At 37.8% G+C, this 19535-nt stretch overlaps 1 protein-coding gene across 21 annotated transcripts in view; it reads left to right on the top strand.

The window, feature by feature from the left end:
- Positions 1-19535, top strand: part of Hdac9 (histone deacetylase 9) — an 832819-nt gene that overhangs the window by 666495 nt on the left and 146789 nt on the right. For all 21 annotated transcript variants that reach the window (XM_031355577.1, XM_031355573.1, XM_031355564.1 and 18 more), the window contains 4 exons: positions 6004-6059; positions 6308-6395; positions 11884-12003; positions 12315-12412. In XM_031355577.1, the coding sequence (XP_031211437.1) occupies positions 6004-6059; positions 6308-6395; positions 11884-12003; positions 12315-12412 (362 nt within the window). The remainder of the gene's footprint in view (positions 1-6003; positions 6060-6307; positions 6396-11883; positions 12004-12314; positions 12413-19535) is intronic.

Below are 19535 nucleotides of genomic sequence, written 5' to 3'. Positions count from 1 at the left end.
CCAACAAAGCCACACCTACTCCAACAAGGCCACACCTCCTGATAGTGCCCTGCCTTATGGGCCATGCATTGCAACACATGAGTCTGTGGGGCCATGCCTATTCAAACCACCACAGTTGCTATAGCAATGGACTTAGCTTATGTGAAGTAAGAAATGAATGTTGAAAGTAGTTTTAGTATATATTTTTTTACTGCCTTCCCTTTATTTGCCTAGAGAAAATTTCACTCTGTATGTGAAGAAGACAAAAATAAATTTGACATTTTGATAAATATGTCCAGAAAAAAATGTAGATTTTTATCAATTGTAAAAATAGGCTAGTTTAAAATGATTAGAATTCTTTTCCTTAAATTCATCTTTATATATAGGCAATTTTATAAATGTCATGTGGCTATATAGGACAGATAATTTTATTCTTCTACACAATGACACCAAAACCCACATTATTTCTTTGCTTTAACTGAAAAATCTCCTTTATATTAATTGAAACGCCAAAAGCAAAGCAAGTGCATGATCATACTCTCGCTTAAAATGTAAATGATTATTGTTAATGGGGATAAACTACTGTAACAGCTCTTTTCTTAGTCACATTCAAAACTACAGAGAATTTAAAGCTGAAAAAGAGAAAAGTTGAATTACTCAACTGACAAGGTTAGCACTGCAATGCTGGCATCAGCCCACAGCACCTAGCAGTATGTGTGCATTTGCTCAGATTAATGACTTGGTCTTCACAAGTCTGAGTAGAAATGTAAATTAAAGAGAAGTTCCATGGCATAAAAAAAGAAAATAAATAAAAATTATATGGAGTAAACATTGCTAATTTTCATTATGGCCATCTAAATACCAGAAAGAATCAACCGGAAACACTGTATGTGCTCCAAGTGTTGAATTCTCTCTCTCTTCCTCCCTCTCCCCCTCTCTCCATCTCTCTCCCTCTCTCGCATTTTAAAGACAGGGTTTCTTTGTGTAGTGTTGGCTGTCATAGAACTATCTCAATAAAGTAGGCTGCCCTTAAACTCATAGAGACCCACCTGCCTTTCTCTCCTTAGTGCTGAGACTAAAGGTGTATGCCACCCACCACCAACCAGCAAAATCATTATCTCTTACCATATCCATGATAGTACAAAAGAACAAATCACTGCACCTTTTGATGTATACTATACTTGTCCTTCCTTCTTCCTTCCTTCCTCCCTTCCTTCCTTCCTTCCTTTTTTCCCTAGTTCCCTCCCTGTCTTCCTCTTTTATCTCCCTCCCTCACCTCTATATCTTTCTCTCTGTTTCTTTTATTCTTCATTCTTTGTGCATAGACAGAATTTTACTACATAGCTTAGGCTAACCACATCTTAACCCAGCCTCTCAAAAAATTTGAGATGACAGTATGGCCAATATGGCCATACTTGCTTTTATATCTATTCTTTATGATAAATATATTACTGTTTTTTTTAAATGCAGCATTAAAAGACTAAATTGGAAAATATAAATTGAACTGATATATGTTTAGAATTAAGGAAAATCCTGTTTTATAGTATGATATAAAACAAATCTTTGGTGCCAGATATGAAAGTAGATAGATAAATAGTAAATGAATTACTTGTCAAGAAGTTCAGAATATCTAGATATATCTGTAATATTAATATTCTCATTTGAAGTCACTCTCAGAATAGTTAACCAAACCAAAATGTGTTCATCATCTTTTTGTCATTTTGACATGTCCCAAGAAGAACAATTTGCTTTAAATTAAATGTTTTATTTGTCATATAGTTATGGCTCTGTCTCCATGTTCTAAACTGTCTTAGTTAGAGTCTTACTGTTGTGAATAGACACCTTGACCAAGGCAACTCTTAGGAGGATAACATGTATTAGTGTACAGGTTCAGAGGTTCAGTCCATTATCATCAAGGTAGGAGCATGGCAGACATGATGGAGGAGGAGCTAAGAGTTCTAAGCTAAGACTGGCTCCCACATGGTTAGGAGGAGGGTCTCATTGCCCACCCCAACAGTGGCACAGTTCTTCTAACAAAGCCACACCTACTCAAATAAGACCATATCTACTAATAGTGCCACTCCCTGGGACAAGCCTATTCAAATCACCACATAGACCATAGTAAAGAAGAGTGTCATGATAGAAAGGCTGGGCTCGGGAAAGTCCCTGCACTCAGGGCATCTAGGAATAAAGAAGACAGAGGAAAGAGTCAGGGATCAGATGCCTTTCAAGTGGCCTACTTTTCCAGCTAAGCCTTTGTTGCTGCTGCAGACCCAATTAGAGCTGGTGGCTCTATTTTGGGCCCAAGTATTGCACACAAGTACCTGTGAGATATATTTCACATTGAAAACATAACACAAAGATTTTATTTATCAAATGGCACAAAAATATTTTCTACATTTCCGAAGAAATCTACCCAAAAAGGTGACCTCCAAAGTAATATGAGACTTCCTATAGTAGTTCTAATGGTGACCTACAAAATACTGTAATGCTAACTTCTGTGAGAGTAAAGACCTTGAAGCCAAGGCCAGATTGGAGCAACAGGCACAGAAGATAAAACAATCTACTCTCTACTCTGAATGTATTTTAATCTTTTATTCATTTTCAGTGATAGATCCAAACCGTTGTAGCCTAGGCACAACCTGTACCACAGAACTATTCCCCAGCAAATTTATCAGCTGGCCTCTTGCTATGTATTAAACATCATATCAGATTAGAGAACAAGGTGACAAGCAGAAAGTAGATAGTGTGGTCTGTGTGGAGATTATGCATACACATCACAATAGTCGAAGCCAAACAAAGCAACTAATTCCAGTTATCACCTTACATGGTGCATCAGAACAAAAGGAGATGACTCAGAAACAGTGCCCACTGGAAACGTAAAACTGTCTTCCTCTACTTTGGCGAAAGCAAAATTCCACAGGCTGAGTAGCCCAAAAAATATAGATAGGCTTTCTCTTAGGCTTTCTCTTATCTCTGAGGTCCTAGAAGCCCAAGTCAAGCCAAGCGTTGTAATCTTTGAGTTGAGCTGCCTTCTGCTTACAAGATGCTGGAAGGGAGAACAAATAAACCAAAGGCTACAGGAAGCCTTTCTAGACAGAAACTTAGTCTCTTTTAAAAGGGAGGAACCCTCATGATGAATTCCCCTTTAAACTCTCAACTCCTGTTAACATCATATTGGCTGCTAAATTTCTGTCTTTTCATGCAGGGACAGAACCTAAGCTCCCTACACATTTACAGCTGATGGGAAGCTTGGTCTTCATGTGGGTCCCCTAACAATTGGAGCAGAGGCTGTCTTTGACTCTGTTGCCTGTCTTTGCATCCCTTTCCCCTTACCAAGTTGGGGAGGAAAACTAGTCCTACTGTGACTGGGTGTCCCAGAGTGGGATGGTGACCAAGGCAGGCATCCCCTCCTCTGACAAGAGGGGAGATAATAGGGGAAGAGATTTGTAAGGGTGGGACTGGGAGGAAAAGAGGAATAAGGTTGGGGTGGTGGGGTGCAATTTAAATAAATAAGTATATATTTTTAAAATTACTGTCTTGTTTCTTTAAGAGGAGAAAGGTTTTTCTTTAAAGTTTTATTTATTATTATATAGAAGTACACTGTAGCTGTTTTCAGAAGTGCCAGAGGAGGGTGTCAGATCTCATTGAGGGTGGTTTGCCAGGGCCAATGAGCAGGAGGGGGTGAGGTGGTGAGCAGGGGGAACAGGGGTTTGTTTTAGTTTTTGATTTTTGATTTTATTTATTTTTTCTTTCTTTTTTTTTTTTTGGAAGGGAAAGGAGATATTGTAAATAAAGAAAAAAATACCTACAACAACAACAAAAAAGGAGAAAGCTAATGATTACTCTAATCAAAATTATTCAGGTAGCAAAAGGTTGATACACAAAGTGGAAGGAGAGCTACAGTCAGCTGTGCCTGGATAGGTATGGGAGGAGAATGGACAGAAAGGCCAGCAGCAAGGACTACTGAGAGTGGGTGAGCAGTTTATCACTTGGAGTATGTGAAAATTTTATTCTACTTGCTTTTCTTTGTCTAGACAAAATCAGAACAACTTCTCAGCTGAAGTTAAAAAAGTTAGCAAGGGGTTATTGAAAATTTGAAGAAAAGAAAAGCTAAAAAAAAAAAAAAGGTAGACTGACTCATGAGAGTCATGGACAGTTGGTTCATTGATAAAGGAATGTGCTGTGGTTTCCAGCCGTCCTGTGGAATGTACTTGGAGTTGAAGATTGTAACTTTAAAGGACAAGCAGACATCTGGCTTTTATGTGTGCTTAGATAGATGCGGGGATCGAGCAGGTGTGAGTTGTATCTTATCAGACTTGTAATTTTGCCCAGGTCCATAAGAAGTGAAACAGGACAACATGATTGAAAATGTGTAAAGGACTGAATGTATGTCTTTCTTCAGAGATTGTGTATTGAAAATTTAGCTCCCAGTCCCTGGACGTAAGTCAGTAATAAAGATTGTATGAGGTTCTAAGAACCTTATCCCAATAGGGCAAGTACCCTCTAATGAATGAAAAGGACACCAGAGTTATCTACTGTTAGGACCCAGAAGAAAGGATGTGTGGAGACTGTGGTAAGAAGTCGCTAAGCCATGACCACAAGAAAGTCCTGGTAGAGTTTAGTCAGGAAGTCTCCAGAACTTTGAAAAATGATTGATATTTTGTTCTAACAGCATGAGTGATTGTGTGGGGAAATGGTGTGGGCAGGGAGAAAGAACAGGGTGACCGTGTATGAAAAGAAGTAAATGTAACCCACTCCTAGACTAATGCATGAATTTGAACATGAAGACAGAGAGGCCTAAACCACCACCATGACCAAACCACCACCTTAAGGTCCCATGTCATACTAGAATTGTCCTAAGGATGACATTTCCAATTCACAGGAAGATACATTTAAACTATACCAACTTCTAATTTGTCTCTAAAGTGATTATTATGTAAACTCACCAAAACATATAGTAAATTCACCCATTGGATATAAATTATTATAACAAAGATTAACTGTATGCAAGAAGATCAATGTAGAATGATTTTTTGATACCTTTATGATTTCAGGTAAAGATTTAGAAGGAAAAATTCTTGAGGTACAATAAAATTATTGTAGAAATTTATGGATTGTGTGTTAAGGAAGCGTTTTTTTTTTTTTGAAAATGCTCCCCAAATCATACTAAAGTGAAAAGCAGTGTGAACCATGTGATAAACGATTATTTTTTCACATCAGACAACCCATCGTTTCTGAGTGTGCAGTCTTGAAGGATTTATAGCTCCCTGCCTTTGTGCTGGAGTCTCGTCAGCTCTCTGTGATGCATGCCCACTAACCTGGAGGTTAAGGCCTTTCTTGATCATGGATATATCTGACTGCTCTTCAGCTCTGGAATTCTTTATAAAATTCCAGAACTTGGGTTAGAAATTGACTTAGGGAAACCAATAAACTCGCAAGACTTGGATATCATCCAAGCTAAATTTATAGACTGGAAGAAATATGGGCTTTCCATTGTTCTCCTTTTCACCTTTCCGGGGTTTCTTTTGTGTCTATGTGCGTGTGCAAGTGTAAATTTATCATTTCACTGACACTGGAGTGAAAACAACCATTGAGGGGACCGAGGTCAGGAATTTTCACTTTGGATCTTTCCTGGTCTTTCTGAACTTTGACCCAAACCTGTACCAAAAGTGAATTTCTTCTCTCTGTAGGATGTTGATGTTAGAAAATAAGAAGTTGCTCTTGCAAATGAATGGCATGAGTTTAACAGCTGAGGTGAATGTCTGTCAGCCATGTCCAACTCCCAACTGCCTGTTCTTTCTCTGCCTCAGAATGGGCCTCTATGAGACATGATCTGAGTGGCACGATCCTATATTTTGTCTCAGTTGATTCTGTGACAGGGTGATAAGGCCAGGGAAACAAGCCTGGGTGTGTCTGAAAAACATCAGACTTCTTTGTGTGTCTGTGATGCTATCAGTACAGGCTGTAGCGATACAAGCAGTATCCTTGTCCTGCTATTGAAAACCTATCTTGTGCTTACAGAATGGGTTTGCTGTTGTGAGGCCCCCAGGCCATCATGCTGAAGAATCTGCAGCCATGTAAGTACCAGGGCCCACTGCCATCTTCAAGTGCCATGGTTCCTGGCAGTCACCTGCCCCATGCATGTTTCTGAAGCCTCTAATTGTTTGCAGATGGACTGAAAACTCTCGCGAGGTACTTCCAGAAGCAGATTTATGGCTTCAGAGATCATATAGCATTTTTTTTAAAAAAATGCTCTGAACATTATTTATAATGGTTTTCCTGGATGATTTGCCTTCTTATTTCTCTGTTCTTCTCTATTCCACAGGGGGTTCTGCTTTTTTAATTCAGTTGCAATTACCGCCAAATACTTGAGAGACCAACTAAATATAAGCAAGATATTGATTGTAGATCTGGTATGTATGCCTGGCCAGGGCTGCATTTTCAGTGACTCTAGATAAAAGGGAATAGATGTGTGTTTCTATGTATGGTTGTCTTGCTTTTAGCACTTGCAAACAACTGAAGGGTGTGTTTCCTTTGAATGTGGAAACTCATTAAACCGGGGATTGCAGTTCTGAAACCATAAACATTCACGTTTCACTTTCATGGTGTTAACTGCAATTTAATGAGAAGAAGGCGCAGATCAGGGCAACTTTTATGATCCTTAAATGAATTGATACTTCCACAGTTAAATAGCCCAACAGAACCTGAATTTACTTTTCCCTACAGAATATAGACTTTAAATAGTCAGATGTGCTGGAAGGAATGGTGTTGCTTTGGTTACCAATTGGCCACTTCCCCTAGTTAGCAATCACATACCTCCCTTGTTGTGAAGCACCGGTATTATTAAAACAAGTCAACATGTCATTCTTTTTGAAAAGATCTCTAGCCTCAGATGCCAGTCTGGGATGACTCCCTATAGGAACCCTGAGAGATTAAAAGTCAGAGGCCTTGGATTCCTCTTGCATTTTAGCATGATGCGTTCTTACACAATAGTTATGATTTGTTTAACAAATGGTTTGTTTAAATGCAGATGACACTTGGCAGCTTGTCTAAAAACGTATTCAAGAATAATGAGCTGGAGATCTGCCCCATACAGAAAAGGACAAACCCAGGAAAGGGCAAGGGAAAGCCAATGGTGATTTATGAGCCCCCTGTTCAGTTTGCCTGCACTTCACCAGGAGGTGTAATAGGTTGTCTGACAAAGTATAGACAGGAAATGAGCCCTGGCATCCAAGCCAAACCTGCCGCATCTGTACTTAATTAATTTTTGCAGGTGATAAAAGATTTAAAGGCAAAATATGCTAAAGGATTTTTTTGAAGTGCAAGGCTTAATAGTTTAAATCTTGTTCATATCTGCACTCATAATTAAATCTTATTGGAAGTCATGGCACCAGCCTCCTGCTCTTAGATTTAGTTAAGTGGGCACCCACAGAGGGTGGAAAGACTACTAACAAAGTCATGTAAAGAAATATTGAGATGAAAATGTAGAATTTAGAAAATGGAGGACTGACAACCATTTGATTAAAATAAATATCTTTATGGTAGCATTTCTTCAGTCACTTCTGTATGAAAAATATTGAATACTAATTTTCCCTGTGTTTTCTAAACATACTTACAAAGTTTCATTGTAGGTTATAGCTCACTATTAAATAGGCTGTGTTGAAGGTTAGAGTCTAACCATGCAGTGTTTGCAACTCCGCATAAATAAAGGCATCCATACTTATTTCTTTCATGTACATTCAAAATGAAATTTTAAGTAATAAACAGTTTTGCATGAATTTTAATATATTACATTTTTAAAATATATGTATTCTTGTAGTTTTATAAGTACTAGGCTAGCAATAGAAGCCCAAAGTTCTGGAGAAAAGATGACAAATGACAATCTAAGAATTTGGGAGGCAAGCAAAGTAATTGGTTAGCTGTTCATTTCCTTCTTAAGAGTCATAGGCTAGTCTAACTGCATAGATAGTCATTGAGTTGGATAGTCTTTGGGTCTGACTGTAGAGATAATCTGACATGATTTATCAGATTGACTTGGTGGCTCTAAGAAGTCAGTTTTCTGTAAGTGGTTGGGCTTTGCATATGACTTTACTCCACTACCCAGTCCATAAAGGATACCAATTCCCCAGTGGCTCCAACAGATGAGAAGTTTTTGTTTCAAATCCTCTCAGTGTATGAAGTCCTGACCAAAGGGTGGCCTCTGAGGTCACCACCAGCCCACACATTCTTGCTTTCGAGTCTTCCAAGCTGTGCAGCTGCAGGATACTTTGAGGAAATTGCTGTTTCTTCCAGATACCGAGAAGGAAGTTTTAAAGTGCCACAAGATGCTGAGACACCCACTGTCCCTGACCAATAGGTCTACTCTACAGGTTACAGAGATGAAAGGTCTTCAGTGGAGAAATACCTCCATCCCTTCAGATCCCCTAGCTACACAGGCTCCAGGGCCCTCAACAAGCAGTGTCACCCCATCATCTAATTGCTACTTTGGACCTTGTTACATCCAAGTAAATACAAAGCCAGTGTGGTGCGACTCAGCTTCCATCTGGGAAGGGGGCCTAATCCAGATGTGCTCTGTGTGTTAGGCAGGTGTGACTGCAATCTTGTGTGAAGTCTCTTTACTCCCTTCTCTCTCTGATGTGCATATCAGTATGGAGAGTCTGGTGCAGGTGCACTTGCACGTCCACTTCCAAGAGCACAGCATTGTGTTCAGGATGGGAGCAGGCCCATGAGGAAGGCCTTTCCGCCCAACTGATAGAAGGGCTAGCTAATGTGACCTAGAAGTTTACTTAGGAAGAAGACAATTCTTTCTAAGCTTTGTTTTGTTTTTTTTTCCCCTTATAACAAAAAGGTTATTTCAAATGTCCTCATATTTATGGAACTACGATTGGTGATCAAAAGCATTTAGACATTTGTCTCTATGTAATAAATAATTATAGAGGATGATATTACCTGGAAGAATATATGATTTATTCACAGCCATTTTAGATAAGAAGGAAAATGTAGAGGTTCTAAGTTTTTATAATTGATGTGTTTTATAGCGTATGTGTTAAATAGTAAAGTATGTCGTAGATGCAAGATCTATGTATGTTAAGGCTGTGATGTTTCATTTCACTTTTATGGTAATTTCCCATAGGCACAAAAAGGTTTCTTATCTTAGTCTAATATATATTTGTTGCCATGGAGAAACAAGCTTAGATAATTCCTAAGCAGTCAGTAGTTTGAATGTTTCATGATAAGAAAAATAGTATAAGTCTATACTATGCTATGTGTAATGCTAAAACAGACTATGTGTATTCATATTTTTGTAAGTACTTGGAAAATAAATACAGAATCTGACATTGCTTACAGATTAGGATGAATTTCTGTATTTTTATAAATAATGTCTGCCTGATTTGGACTAGAGGCTTTTCTGGCAGTGTATTCAATGAACACCCATTTCAAACATTTCTGAAGAGCAGATGATTTTATATCAGGGACAAAGTATCATTTTATTTTCCATTGTTTTTTATTAACTTTCCCAATGTCATTGGAGAGAAAAGAGTAGTCAAAGTGTGTGTGTGTGCGCGCGCGCGTGTGTGTGTGTGTGTGTGTGTGTGTGTGTTTTCTGCTTTTCTGGACTCATTTATATCTAAAGAACCCTGACTCTTGCTGCTGGTGGGGAAGCAGAGATGCCTCTCTATGGTTGTATTTTGTTAAGAATTGTTTTGGTTTGGTTTGTTTTTGTAAACATATTCTAGATATCTAGTAGCTAGCACAAAATACATTGAGGTTTAAATTGTTTCATTTTGTTTGCATAAAGGGAAACAACTGTACTGTTTTCCTTTATTTTGAATATTAAGAAATCCAGGAATTAGTATATTTTCAGTAGGTTATATATATATATATTTTTTTTTGATGTATTCATCTTTAGCTAGAACAAGTTTCTGAGATGATTCTTATCTGCCTAAGCAGTATGATTCTCTGATTTCATGGGGGAGTGTGTGCTATGCAAAGGAAGGAGGAAATTATCATATGTATACACCATAAAGACGGATAGCAAGCTCAGTGAAGGGTCTCAGGATCCACTGAATGAGGCTTTGGAAGAGTCTAGTGGGCTGGAGAGCGGGAGATTGGGGAAGAAAAGGATTCTGTCAGCATCCATGAGGATAATCACTTTCCAAAAAATTCACCTCAAAACCCTGCTAAGAGGATCAGAAAAATAAGAATATAACTTAACTTAGCATTTGCAGTAATAAATGGATTCAAAAACCATTTAACAATGAACTGTCTATAAATTCTTAGTAAATTATGGAAACTCTTTGAGCATCAGTTGTCTTATTTTTCAGAATGGAGATAATATCATATACCCTATATAAGTTTTAAATAATTAATTAAAGGTGTTTAATATTGTGCTCACTTAACAATGGTAGAAATCACTGTTGAAAACTATAAATCTTACTGATATGAAATAAAGTCGAACATATTTAAATAGCCACAAAGTACCTAAGATCTTATAACGATGTAAGTAAATAGTGTAAAATTTTCTCTGCATAAAATATGTTCAATACCCGTCTGTATCTTTTCTGCAATCTTTTTTTTTTTTTTAAAGATTTATTTATTATTATATCTAAGTACACTGTAGCTGTCTTCAGACACACCAGAAGAGGGCATCAGTTCTCATTACAGATGGTTGTGAGCCACCATGTGGTTGCTGGGAATTGAACTCAGGACCTCTGGAAGAGCAGTCAGTGCTCTTAACCACTGAGCCATCTCCCCAGCCCATTTTCTGCAATCTTAATGCGGTAACTGAAGTCCTTAAAACTTGAGTTTTTTAATGAGGATATCTTTACAATGTTACTCTCTTTATTATTTCCATTAGTTATGTCAATTCTGACATGTATCTGTATTAAAATAGAGCTATCAAATTTTGAATTATCATCTTACAAATGTCCAATAAATTATTTATTCATTCATTGATAATAGGATTTGTTTTTGGTAGGAAGTTGGGGAACTGTGGGCAAGCCAGAAATATGAGGGTGGAAGCTGGGATAAGAGCCATGATACAATGAATATCAGTGAGACAGATTGGACTGGATTGCATAAATCCCTGTGCCATCTTCCTGCTTTGGCCCAAATCGTTTACTAGCTAATGAGCTCATGCCCCTGTTTATTCTACTCTTGCTGTCATGATTCTAGCAAAATGTAGTATGAAGTCCTTTTCCCATCTGGCATCTTTTTTGAAGTGGCTCTAACTGCAGTGGGGTTGCTAACTGAATTGAATGCTTCAAGAAAGCCAATTTATTCAGCTGGTTGAAAAGCCTTTGACCTTAATGGTGGGACTTGGCAAATCAAGGCATACACGTATGGTTTAGTGTTCTATCAAGAATTGTGAAAATGCTCCGTAAGCCATAGATCCTCCTGAAAAAGACTAGTTTGTAGTTTAAACATTAGTCTCTCTTTTTTTTTCCCAGAGGCCAATGAGGCTAGTTAATTAAGCCTGAGGGGTTATGAACTGTTGGCAGTTAATAAGTCATAAAATTCCTCCATAAAACAGGATGCAAGATTCCATCACTGAAGCAAAGAGTACAAAGCGCCGGTGTATAAATATCTAATTGTACCGAAGGACTGGGCTTTCTCAGTGACTGCTCATCTGGAGTCTCCAGGGCATGCTCGCTGTGGTTTCCTGATTTTTAGAAGCCAGTTTAAAAAAAAATGAAAGCATTAAAGGGTAATTTGCCTGAAAGTTCAGGAAGTAAAGGGGGTGGTGTAGAAGTAGCCTGAAAGGGAGAAAGAGAAAGACAGGGTGAGAAGACAGAAAATGAGAAGAAGGGTGGGGTAGGAAGAGAGGGAACCAGAAATCACGAGAGTTGTCTCCAGAGTCAAATGTGACAGTATTTGTCATCTGTTTTCTTTTCCCTGTAGGATGTTCACCATGGAAACGGTACACAGCAGGCCTTTTATGCTGACCCCAGCATCCTGTACATTTCACTCCATCGCTATGATGAAGGGAACTTTTTCCCTGGCAGTGGAGCCCCGAATGAGGTTCGGTTTATTTCTTTAGAGCCCTGCTTTTACTTGTATCTTGCAGGTAATTGCATTGCGTGATTACCCCTAATTTTCTTGTCCTTTGCTGGTGTTTTAAATTACACCAGATTACCCACTCGTCCCACAGGACCAAGAACCAGTACAGAACAAGTGCATAACCCAGAGCACTGGTTGTCAAGCGAAGTTGGGTTGATTTGACACTGTGTTTGATGTTTACTTCAAGAGCTCCCATGTGCTTGCCCTCCCTCCTTTTGTTTCTTTCCTTTCCTCCGGTGCTTACCCACAGTGGTATGTTTTTCTCTCTCCAGGTTGGAGTAGGTCTGGGAGAAGGCTACAATGTAAACATTGCCTGGACAGGTGGCCTTGACCCCCCTATGGGAGATGTTGAGTACCTTGAAGCATTCAGGTTGGTACTTCTTTCTCTCTGAAAGTGTCACCTTAGGAAACACCAAATGTGAGAGAGAAATGAGAATTTCTAGAGTAAAGTATCCAAAAGCCCTGTGGAGATGCGTGTAAGAAAATAATGGTTATCAAGACCTAATTGCGTTTACACAGCTACATTGGCCAGTGACCAAGGCATGCTTCCCCTTCACTCCGAAAGGGGAAAATTTATTATTAGTTGACTTTGTCTGGAAACATCTGCCCATTATAATTGGTGAAGTGATTTAAGATAGACATTTGCATATTATATGCTCAGGGAAGACCTTTAGTGCCTATGGAGCTTTGTAAAGCAAGCATTTCCCAAACAAAACTCCCTTTGGACTTCTCAAGTCATTGCATTGGCCTGGGTTATCCCATCTGATAGCAAAAGACTCTTGTATATTTCCTGCTCTTGTTAAAATATTAGTCTATTGCTTGTTTTCAGCTTGTCTGGGAGTATATTCTGTCACTTGTGTTTTTACTAAGAAAAGGACCTTAACAGTTAATTCAAACAAGAAAACAAGAAATTAAACTCTTGTGTTCTGGCTCTTTCTCTATCATGGTCTGTCTCTCTGTCTCTGACACTGCCTTCCCTCACCCCCATTTCTTTCCCCTCTGTGAACTTTTGAAAGGGGCATTTCTTTTCTAGAACTAAAAGAAAGAAAGAAGGAAGGAAGGAAGGAAAGAAAGAGAGAAGGAAAGGAAGAAAGAAAGAAAGAGAGAAAGGAAGAAAGAAAGAAAGAAAGAAAGAAAGAAAGAAAGAAAGAAAGAATGAATGAATGAATGAATGAATGAATGAATTTTGGAAAGATGTATTTAAGGAGAGCTGTCCCTTTGTCTCCATGTGAGCCTCAGCTCCCCAGATTCCAGGAGATTTAACCCACTGGTGCTGTATAACTTCCTACATCTTTTGTTTAGTTAAAAGCAAAAACTAAACAACTGCATGAAAGTAAAAACAAGAGGTTTACATAGTTTTGAAATGTACCATTTTTAAATCCCAGAGAAGAGAGGTCATCTATGGCATATCTAAGCAAAGGGGAATTATGGGGAAGTTTCAGTAAATCCTGAGTGTCCAGTATTCTCTGTGCCATATATTCTTCCTTTTTTTATTGAAAGGTCACTTCTCATTAGATAAGGAGACCATGGGACTGATAGAAAAGTAGTTACTATAGAATAACAGTGCTTAAGTTGGTATTTACAAAGGAAAATTCTACCTACATTTTAGATGTATATTTTTGGGGAAAATATACAGAAAGGTGTTCACAATACTTAGAGGAACAAAAGTGAAACAATTTTACATATATAAACATGGGCTGTATATGAAGAAAACTTACTTTACTTAGCAGCAAGTTTAAAAATTATTATTTTAAAAGTAGCATCATGAAGGAACTCTAAGTGCTTTGTAGATGATAATATTATTAACATAAAACAAAAATTTAATGTACTTTCATGGCACATTAAACTATCAGCATGATGTAGAAGTGAATCTCGCATGTGTAGTGGTGAATGGCAAGTTACATTTTGTTCCTCTTTATATTCACATCAAAAAGTAAATGGTATATGAGTTTGTTTCCTTTGATCATAATTTCATTTAGTAATATACAAACAGATACTAAGTGTGCTTTATTATTCTGTGGTTGAAACAGTAAATAAATCAGGAAAGGCTCTTTATGTTTGCTCTTTTGTAGACATATTAGTAAACTGTTATAAACTCCCAGTTCATTCAGTATTACCTGAGTTTAATTACAAAAGCGGCCTGACATATTACTGCAGGAGTTAAAAACTGCAGCATGTGGTTTTCATAGTTATTTAAGAACCAGATTTTAAACTATAATAATCCCAATTAGTTGAAAACTCTATCATGGCTATTTTTGTTAATGTTTATGCCTGGAAATATTTGTGAATTTGTTATGAATGCATCAAGAAAGTAAGCAATTCAATCAAAAAGTATCTCCTAAATGCACTGTGTGCAAAAGGCTCTGGTGATCATAATTCAGGACTTGCTTGCTCTCAGGCAGTGAAGCTCTTAGAGATGTGATGGACAACAATTCTAGAGCCCACATAGCTTAGGCAGAGAGGTTCTCCTCTTCCTGAAAGACCAGGTAAGAGTATGAACTATTGCTCAGCTTGTTAAGTGTAAGCAGACGTTTGCTAGGGGAACTTGCCTGTGTGGGAATGAAGGTAGAACCATACCAGGCAGAGTGAAGACTGAGTCATGGAGTCATGAGATGCTCTGTCATTGTTACCTACCTCAAAGGCAGGAAGGGACTTCTGTAGAAGATGAAGTGATCATAATTCATACAGTTTTTGACCCTGCTGTATGTATTTGTTTGGCTGCCCATGGTCATTTGAATGAGAATGGCCCCAATAGGCTCAAATATTTGAATACTTGTTATGCAGTTAGTGTCAATTTGAGGAAGATCAAGAGGTATGGCCTTGATGAAGGTTTGTCACTTTGGGTTAGAAGTTTCAAGAGACCCACCATTTTGCATTAGCTTTCTTGATCTCCTACTTGTGGATCATTATGTGAACTCTCAGCTATTCAGGCTACCACACTTCTTCTCCACCATCATGATCTCTAACCCTCTGAAACTGTAGAATCAATTCAACTCTATAAGTTATCCTGATCATGATATCTTAACATAGAAATAGAAGAATAACGAAGACAGAAGTTGGCAGAGGGTTGCTATTACAGATATGGCCTTGTAGTTTTCTAGATGTAAAGGAAAGATGTAGCGTAGTTCAGACTAGAAGAGCAGTTAGCTGCTGTCAGCAGGGTTTACTAGGCAGTCTATTTGGAGCCTTGAAGACAGGGATGACGCCATTTAGACTGTGGATGCCCTGCTCAAGGAACTTTCAGGAGAAGTTAAGACTTCAACAGCTGCTTAGGCTAAGAATGGGACTACTCTACCCTTGCCCTAAGAATTTGCCTGGGGTTAAATTAAAAAGTAAGAAATTAATTTCTTTGGCAGAGATTTCAAGACAGCCTAATATTGACTGTGTCGTATGCTTATTAATAATCACTCATGTGGGGACCTATGATGTAAATGAACAAATGGGACAAAAAGAAACACCAAATGAACAGTTTGAAGAGAAAAGGAGAGCTAGGGGATCTAATGTGGGAGCCAAGACTTGTGTTAAAAGACATGAGATCAAGGAGGAGTCTTATACAAAATGGAATAAAGGGAGGTGTGGCTGCCCTCAGGGCATAATGGCACCCAGCTTAGCTTTCAACTTGTGAAAGGAAAAGGCCAAAGAAACTGTTTGTTCCTAAAAAGCTACAACAAAGTGAATCTTTTACAAATATGGTTCAAGTCAGCTCCATCTTAGGTCAGCAGACCAACTTGGCAGCATCCTCTATGTGGTTCTGACTTTAGAGTCCTAAAGGATACACTAGTTGTAGAATCTACCCCTACAGTTTAGAAGCCTCTGAAGCCAGGTAGTATGATGCAGAGCAACCCCTGAAGCCCTGAGAGAACAAAAAGTTCTGAGAGGCTATTATACAAAATGTTGAAAATGAAGCCTGGGATGTGCTGGAAATTCCAAGATGAAGAATGTGAAGATTTGAACTTATACTAGATGTATGTTGCATTATGATATGGCCATAAGTCTATGCAGGGCAGGGAATAGAATGTGGATGTTTGAATGAGAATGGCTTCTATAAGTTCATATGTATGTTTCAATACTTGGTAACTGGTTGTTGTCTCTTTGGGGAGGATTAGGATGTGTGCACTTGCTAGAGGAAGTATGCCCACGTAAATTCTTTCTTTTATAAGTTGCCTTGGTTTTAGCCATTAATCGGAGCAATAGAAAAGTAACTAGGCTACTGTTTATTATCTATCTATCTATCTATCTATCTATCTATCATCTTTATCAATTAGCATTCAAAAATTTGCATTTAGTCAGAAAGACTCCAGAATTAATATTACACATGAATGCTACATATATCTATAATGATAACTATTACAGATATATAATATTATTATATAGAGTATAATTAAACAGTTATTATTTTTAAATGTATATGTGGCATGTATGTATCTACATGTTTGTATGTTTATGGGTGTAAGTCTATGCATGTGTGCTAGTATGTGTTCAGGCCAGAAGCTGACTGACAACAGGTATCTTGCATATGAGACTCTTCTGTACTTACTGAGACAGGGCCATTTGCTAGCCAGAAACTCATATATTATCTCATTTGGCTCTGAGTGAGTCCTGTTTCTACCTTCCTAGGAATAGGGTTACAGGACGTCTACCACATTTACTTGGCTTTTATGTAAGACTTGAATCCTAGTCTTCATTTATCTGCTGATGTGTCTTCTCAGTCTCATGAATTACATTTTAATGTAGTATTGCCATCCAAATATATTGCTGTCCTTTTGAAATGCTCCATATAAATTCGTGTGTTAAAATCTTGGTCCTACACTAAGGGTACTATTGGAAGATGATGGAACTTTAGGAGATAGGTAGGGCCCCAAGAGGAAGTTAGCATGTTACTGGTATGCATTGAAGTTATAATATACTTTTCATTTCTTTCTTGGTGCCTCCTGATCTCTGTGAGCTGACCAGTTTTCTTCTTGTTTATAGTCATGATATTCTGTATAGTCTCAAATGACCATATATGGTAACTTCTGAATCCTTAGTCAGAATAAGCATTTCTTATTTCAAGTTGATTGCTTCAGGTATTTTGTTACTGTATCTGGCTTAAAAATAATAAATAAAAATAGTAAGAGTCTAACCTTAAGACCATTCTTTCCCCAGCATTTAAATGGAAAATGTTTCTGGTATCCATGTTTGAGTATAGACAGTGGAGGTAGGAGAACATGTAAACAGTGTATTTTCTCTCTCCTTAATTTTTCATTGGTTCTTAGCTGTGATAAGTATCCATGCAGGAAAAGCCTCATTCTCAGTAAACATTTTCATAGTAATATGATAGACTGTATCAACATTTACCATGTATTTTACTCTATGGCTTCAGTAATGTTCTTTCTCTATGATAAGATGAAAACTCTACATAGACAAGCATTTGCATGTTTATTGTGTACTTAATTTTAAAAAAGGAAATAGCTGAATTATTGCAGATGATTTGTTATTTTGTGCCAAGCAGTTATAATTTATCTCTGAAATAACTGAAGAGTAAATCTAAGTAAGTTTTAGAAAACTTTTAATACTATTAAATTTAATTTGTATTAAACTAAGATATATTTCCATAGTTACAATTTATGAGCCAATTATGGCTATTTACAATGAAGTCTTATATTCCAGGTCCTAGATAAGAAACTTTAGAAGAATTAAGGTTAAAAAACCAAGTGGCATACACCTTTGATCTCAGCCATCGGAAGGCAGAGGCAGGCAGATTTCTGTGAGTTTGAGGCCAGCCTGGTCTACAGAGTGATCTTCAGGATAGCTACACAGAGAAACCCTATCCCAAAAAACAACAAACAGAAAACAACAAACAACAAAGAATTGGGGCTCATTAAAATTTTGAGTGTAATTTACTGGACTGCTATCTGGAAGAGCCATGATCTGAACTTAGAACTTTGCTCTACCCTCTAAGCCTGTTTGTCTTACCACATTGCTACTCTCTTATGTCCTAAGATACTAAGGAGTGATAAAGTACAGCAAACATTTCCAAAATATAAGACTTTTAGGAGTCCTTTGCTGCAAAGCCTACCCAGAAATCCTGACTGAGTAGCAGAGTTCATTCAGGATGCCAGTTGCCTGAGTCAGAGCAGAGACAAGAAGAATCAGAAGACTCAGGTTTAAATGAGCCCAGAGAAGTTTGAAAATGCTACCTGTAACTTTGACCATCCATTCACTTGCTCAGAGAATGTCAGATATCTTTTTTTTTTCTTCTAGAGCTGTCAGGATGCATACTAAACATTGGCTGATCATTTAAGCAGTCATTTCAACAATGACCTAAGATCCTAAATTATCTACAGTGCCTTACAAGGACCAGACCCACTATTTTTTAAAATGTCTATTTCTTTATGAGGGATTATTATTGAACTGATTATTTTATATACTACAATTGCTGTTGTTTGATTTTAGTGGGCTGACGCTGTCTGTATGTTATACTTGTAGTCATATTTAATGCGGAAAACAGCTCCACAGTTCCCTTCTTTGTAACAGCTGTCAGTGCACGAGGAGGACAGTGGCAGAACTTGACATCCTGCCTATTTTATTTAACAAACGTGTGACAATTCATGTGTAGCCTCCCTACAATTTTTGGTTTTGAGATTTTGAAATAATTGCATCATCTCTCTGTAATTCTTTCTTCCCTCCAAACCCTCTCATACATCCTTCCCTACTCTCTTTCATACTCATAACCTTTTTTTCATTAATTGTTATTATATTCACACATATATGTGTGTATATATATATATATGCTTTATTAAATATAGCAGCCTCAGTCTGTATACTGCTCCTCATATATGTATTTTCATCATTGACCATTCGGTATTGGATAAGCATCTGCTGTGCCTTTTCCCTTTAGCAGCATGCCTTGGCTGCCTATCATGTAGGGTTTAGGTCTCATGAGCTTTCTCCATCCACTTTGGCATGACCATTTTTATGATCCTTGTTAAGCTCATGTTTGAGCAGTCATATTAGTGAGATTTTATGGGTGTGGCTTCTGATATTACTAGAAGATACATCCTCACAGAAAATTCCCTTTTCCTATGCCTCTTAAAATTTTTCTGATCCCTCTTTTAAAATATTCCCTGAGACTTAGGTGAGGAAATGTTTTACAGATGTAACTAATGGGACTGGGCCCTACAACTCTGTATTTTGATTGGTTGTGGTTATCTGATGTGGTCTCCATCTATTGCAAAGAGAAGTGTCCTTCACAGGGGATGATATGTGTACAATGACAAATATTTAGAACATAGTTTGTGACTATGCTGGTTTAGCAAAGTGTAGGTTCTTCTCCAGCATACATGACTTCATTCGCCCTGCAAACTTGGCTATGTTTTCATTACTAGTCATGGTTTCCATCTTTTTGAGCAGGTCCTAAGTCCAAATAGAGAGCCGATTGTTGCTACCAAGGTATGTGTGCCACTACTGTACCATTAGGTTAGCTTGCCTTGGTGGTCAGTGATGTGGTTCAT

Source organism: Mastomys coucha, unplaced genomic scaffold (assembly GCF_008632895.1).
Source record: "Mastomys coucha isolate ucsf_1 unplaced genomic scaffold, UCSF_Mcou_1 pScaffold6, whole genome shotgun sequence".
In the NCBI taxonomy this organism is placed as follows: Eukaryota; Metazoa; Chordata; class Mammalia; order Rodentia; family Muridae; genus Mastomys; species Mastomys coucha.
Note: the sequence above shows the minus strand (reverse complement) of the source record. Positions and strands in the feature narration are given on the sequence as shown.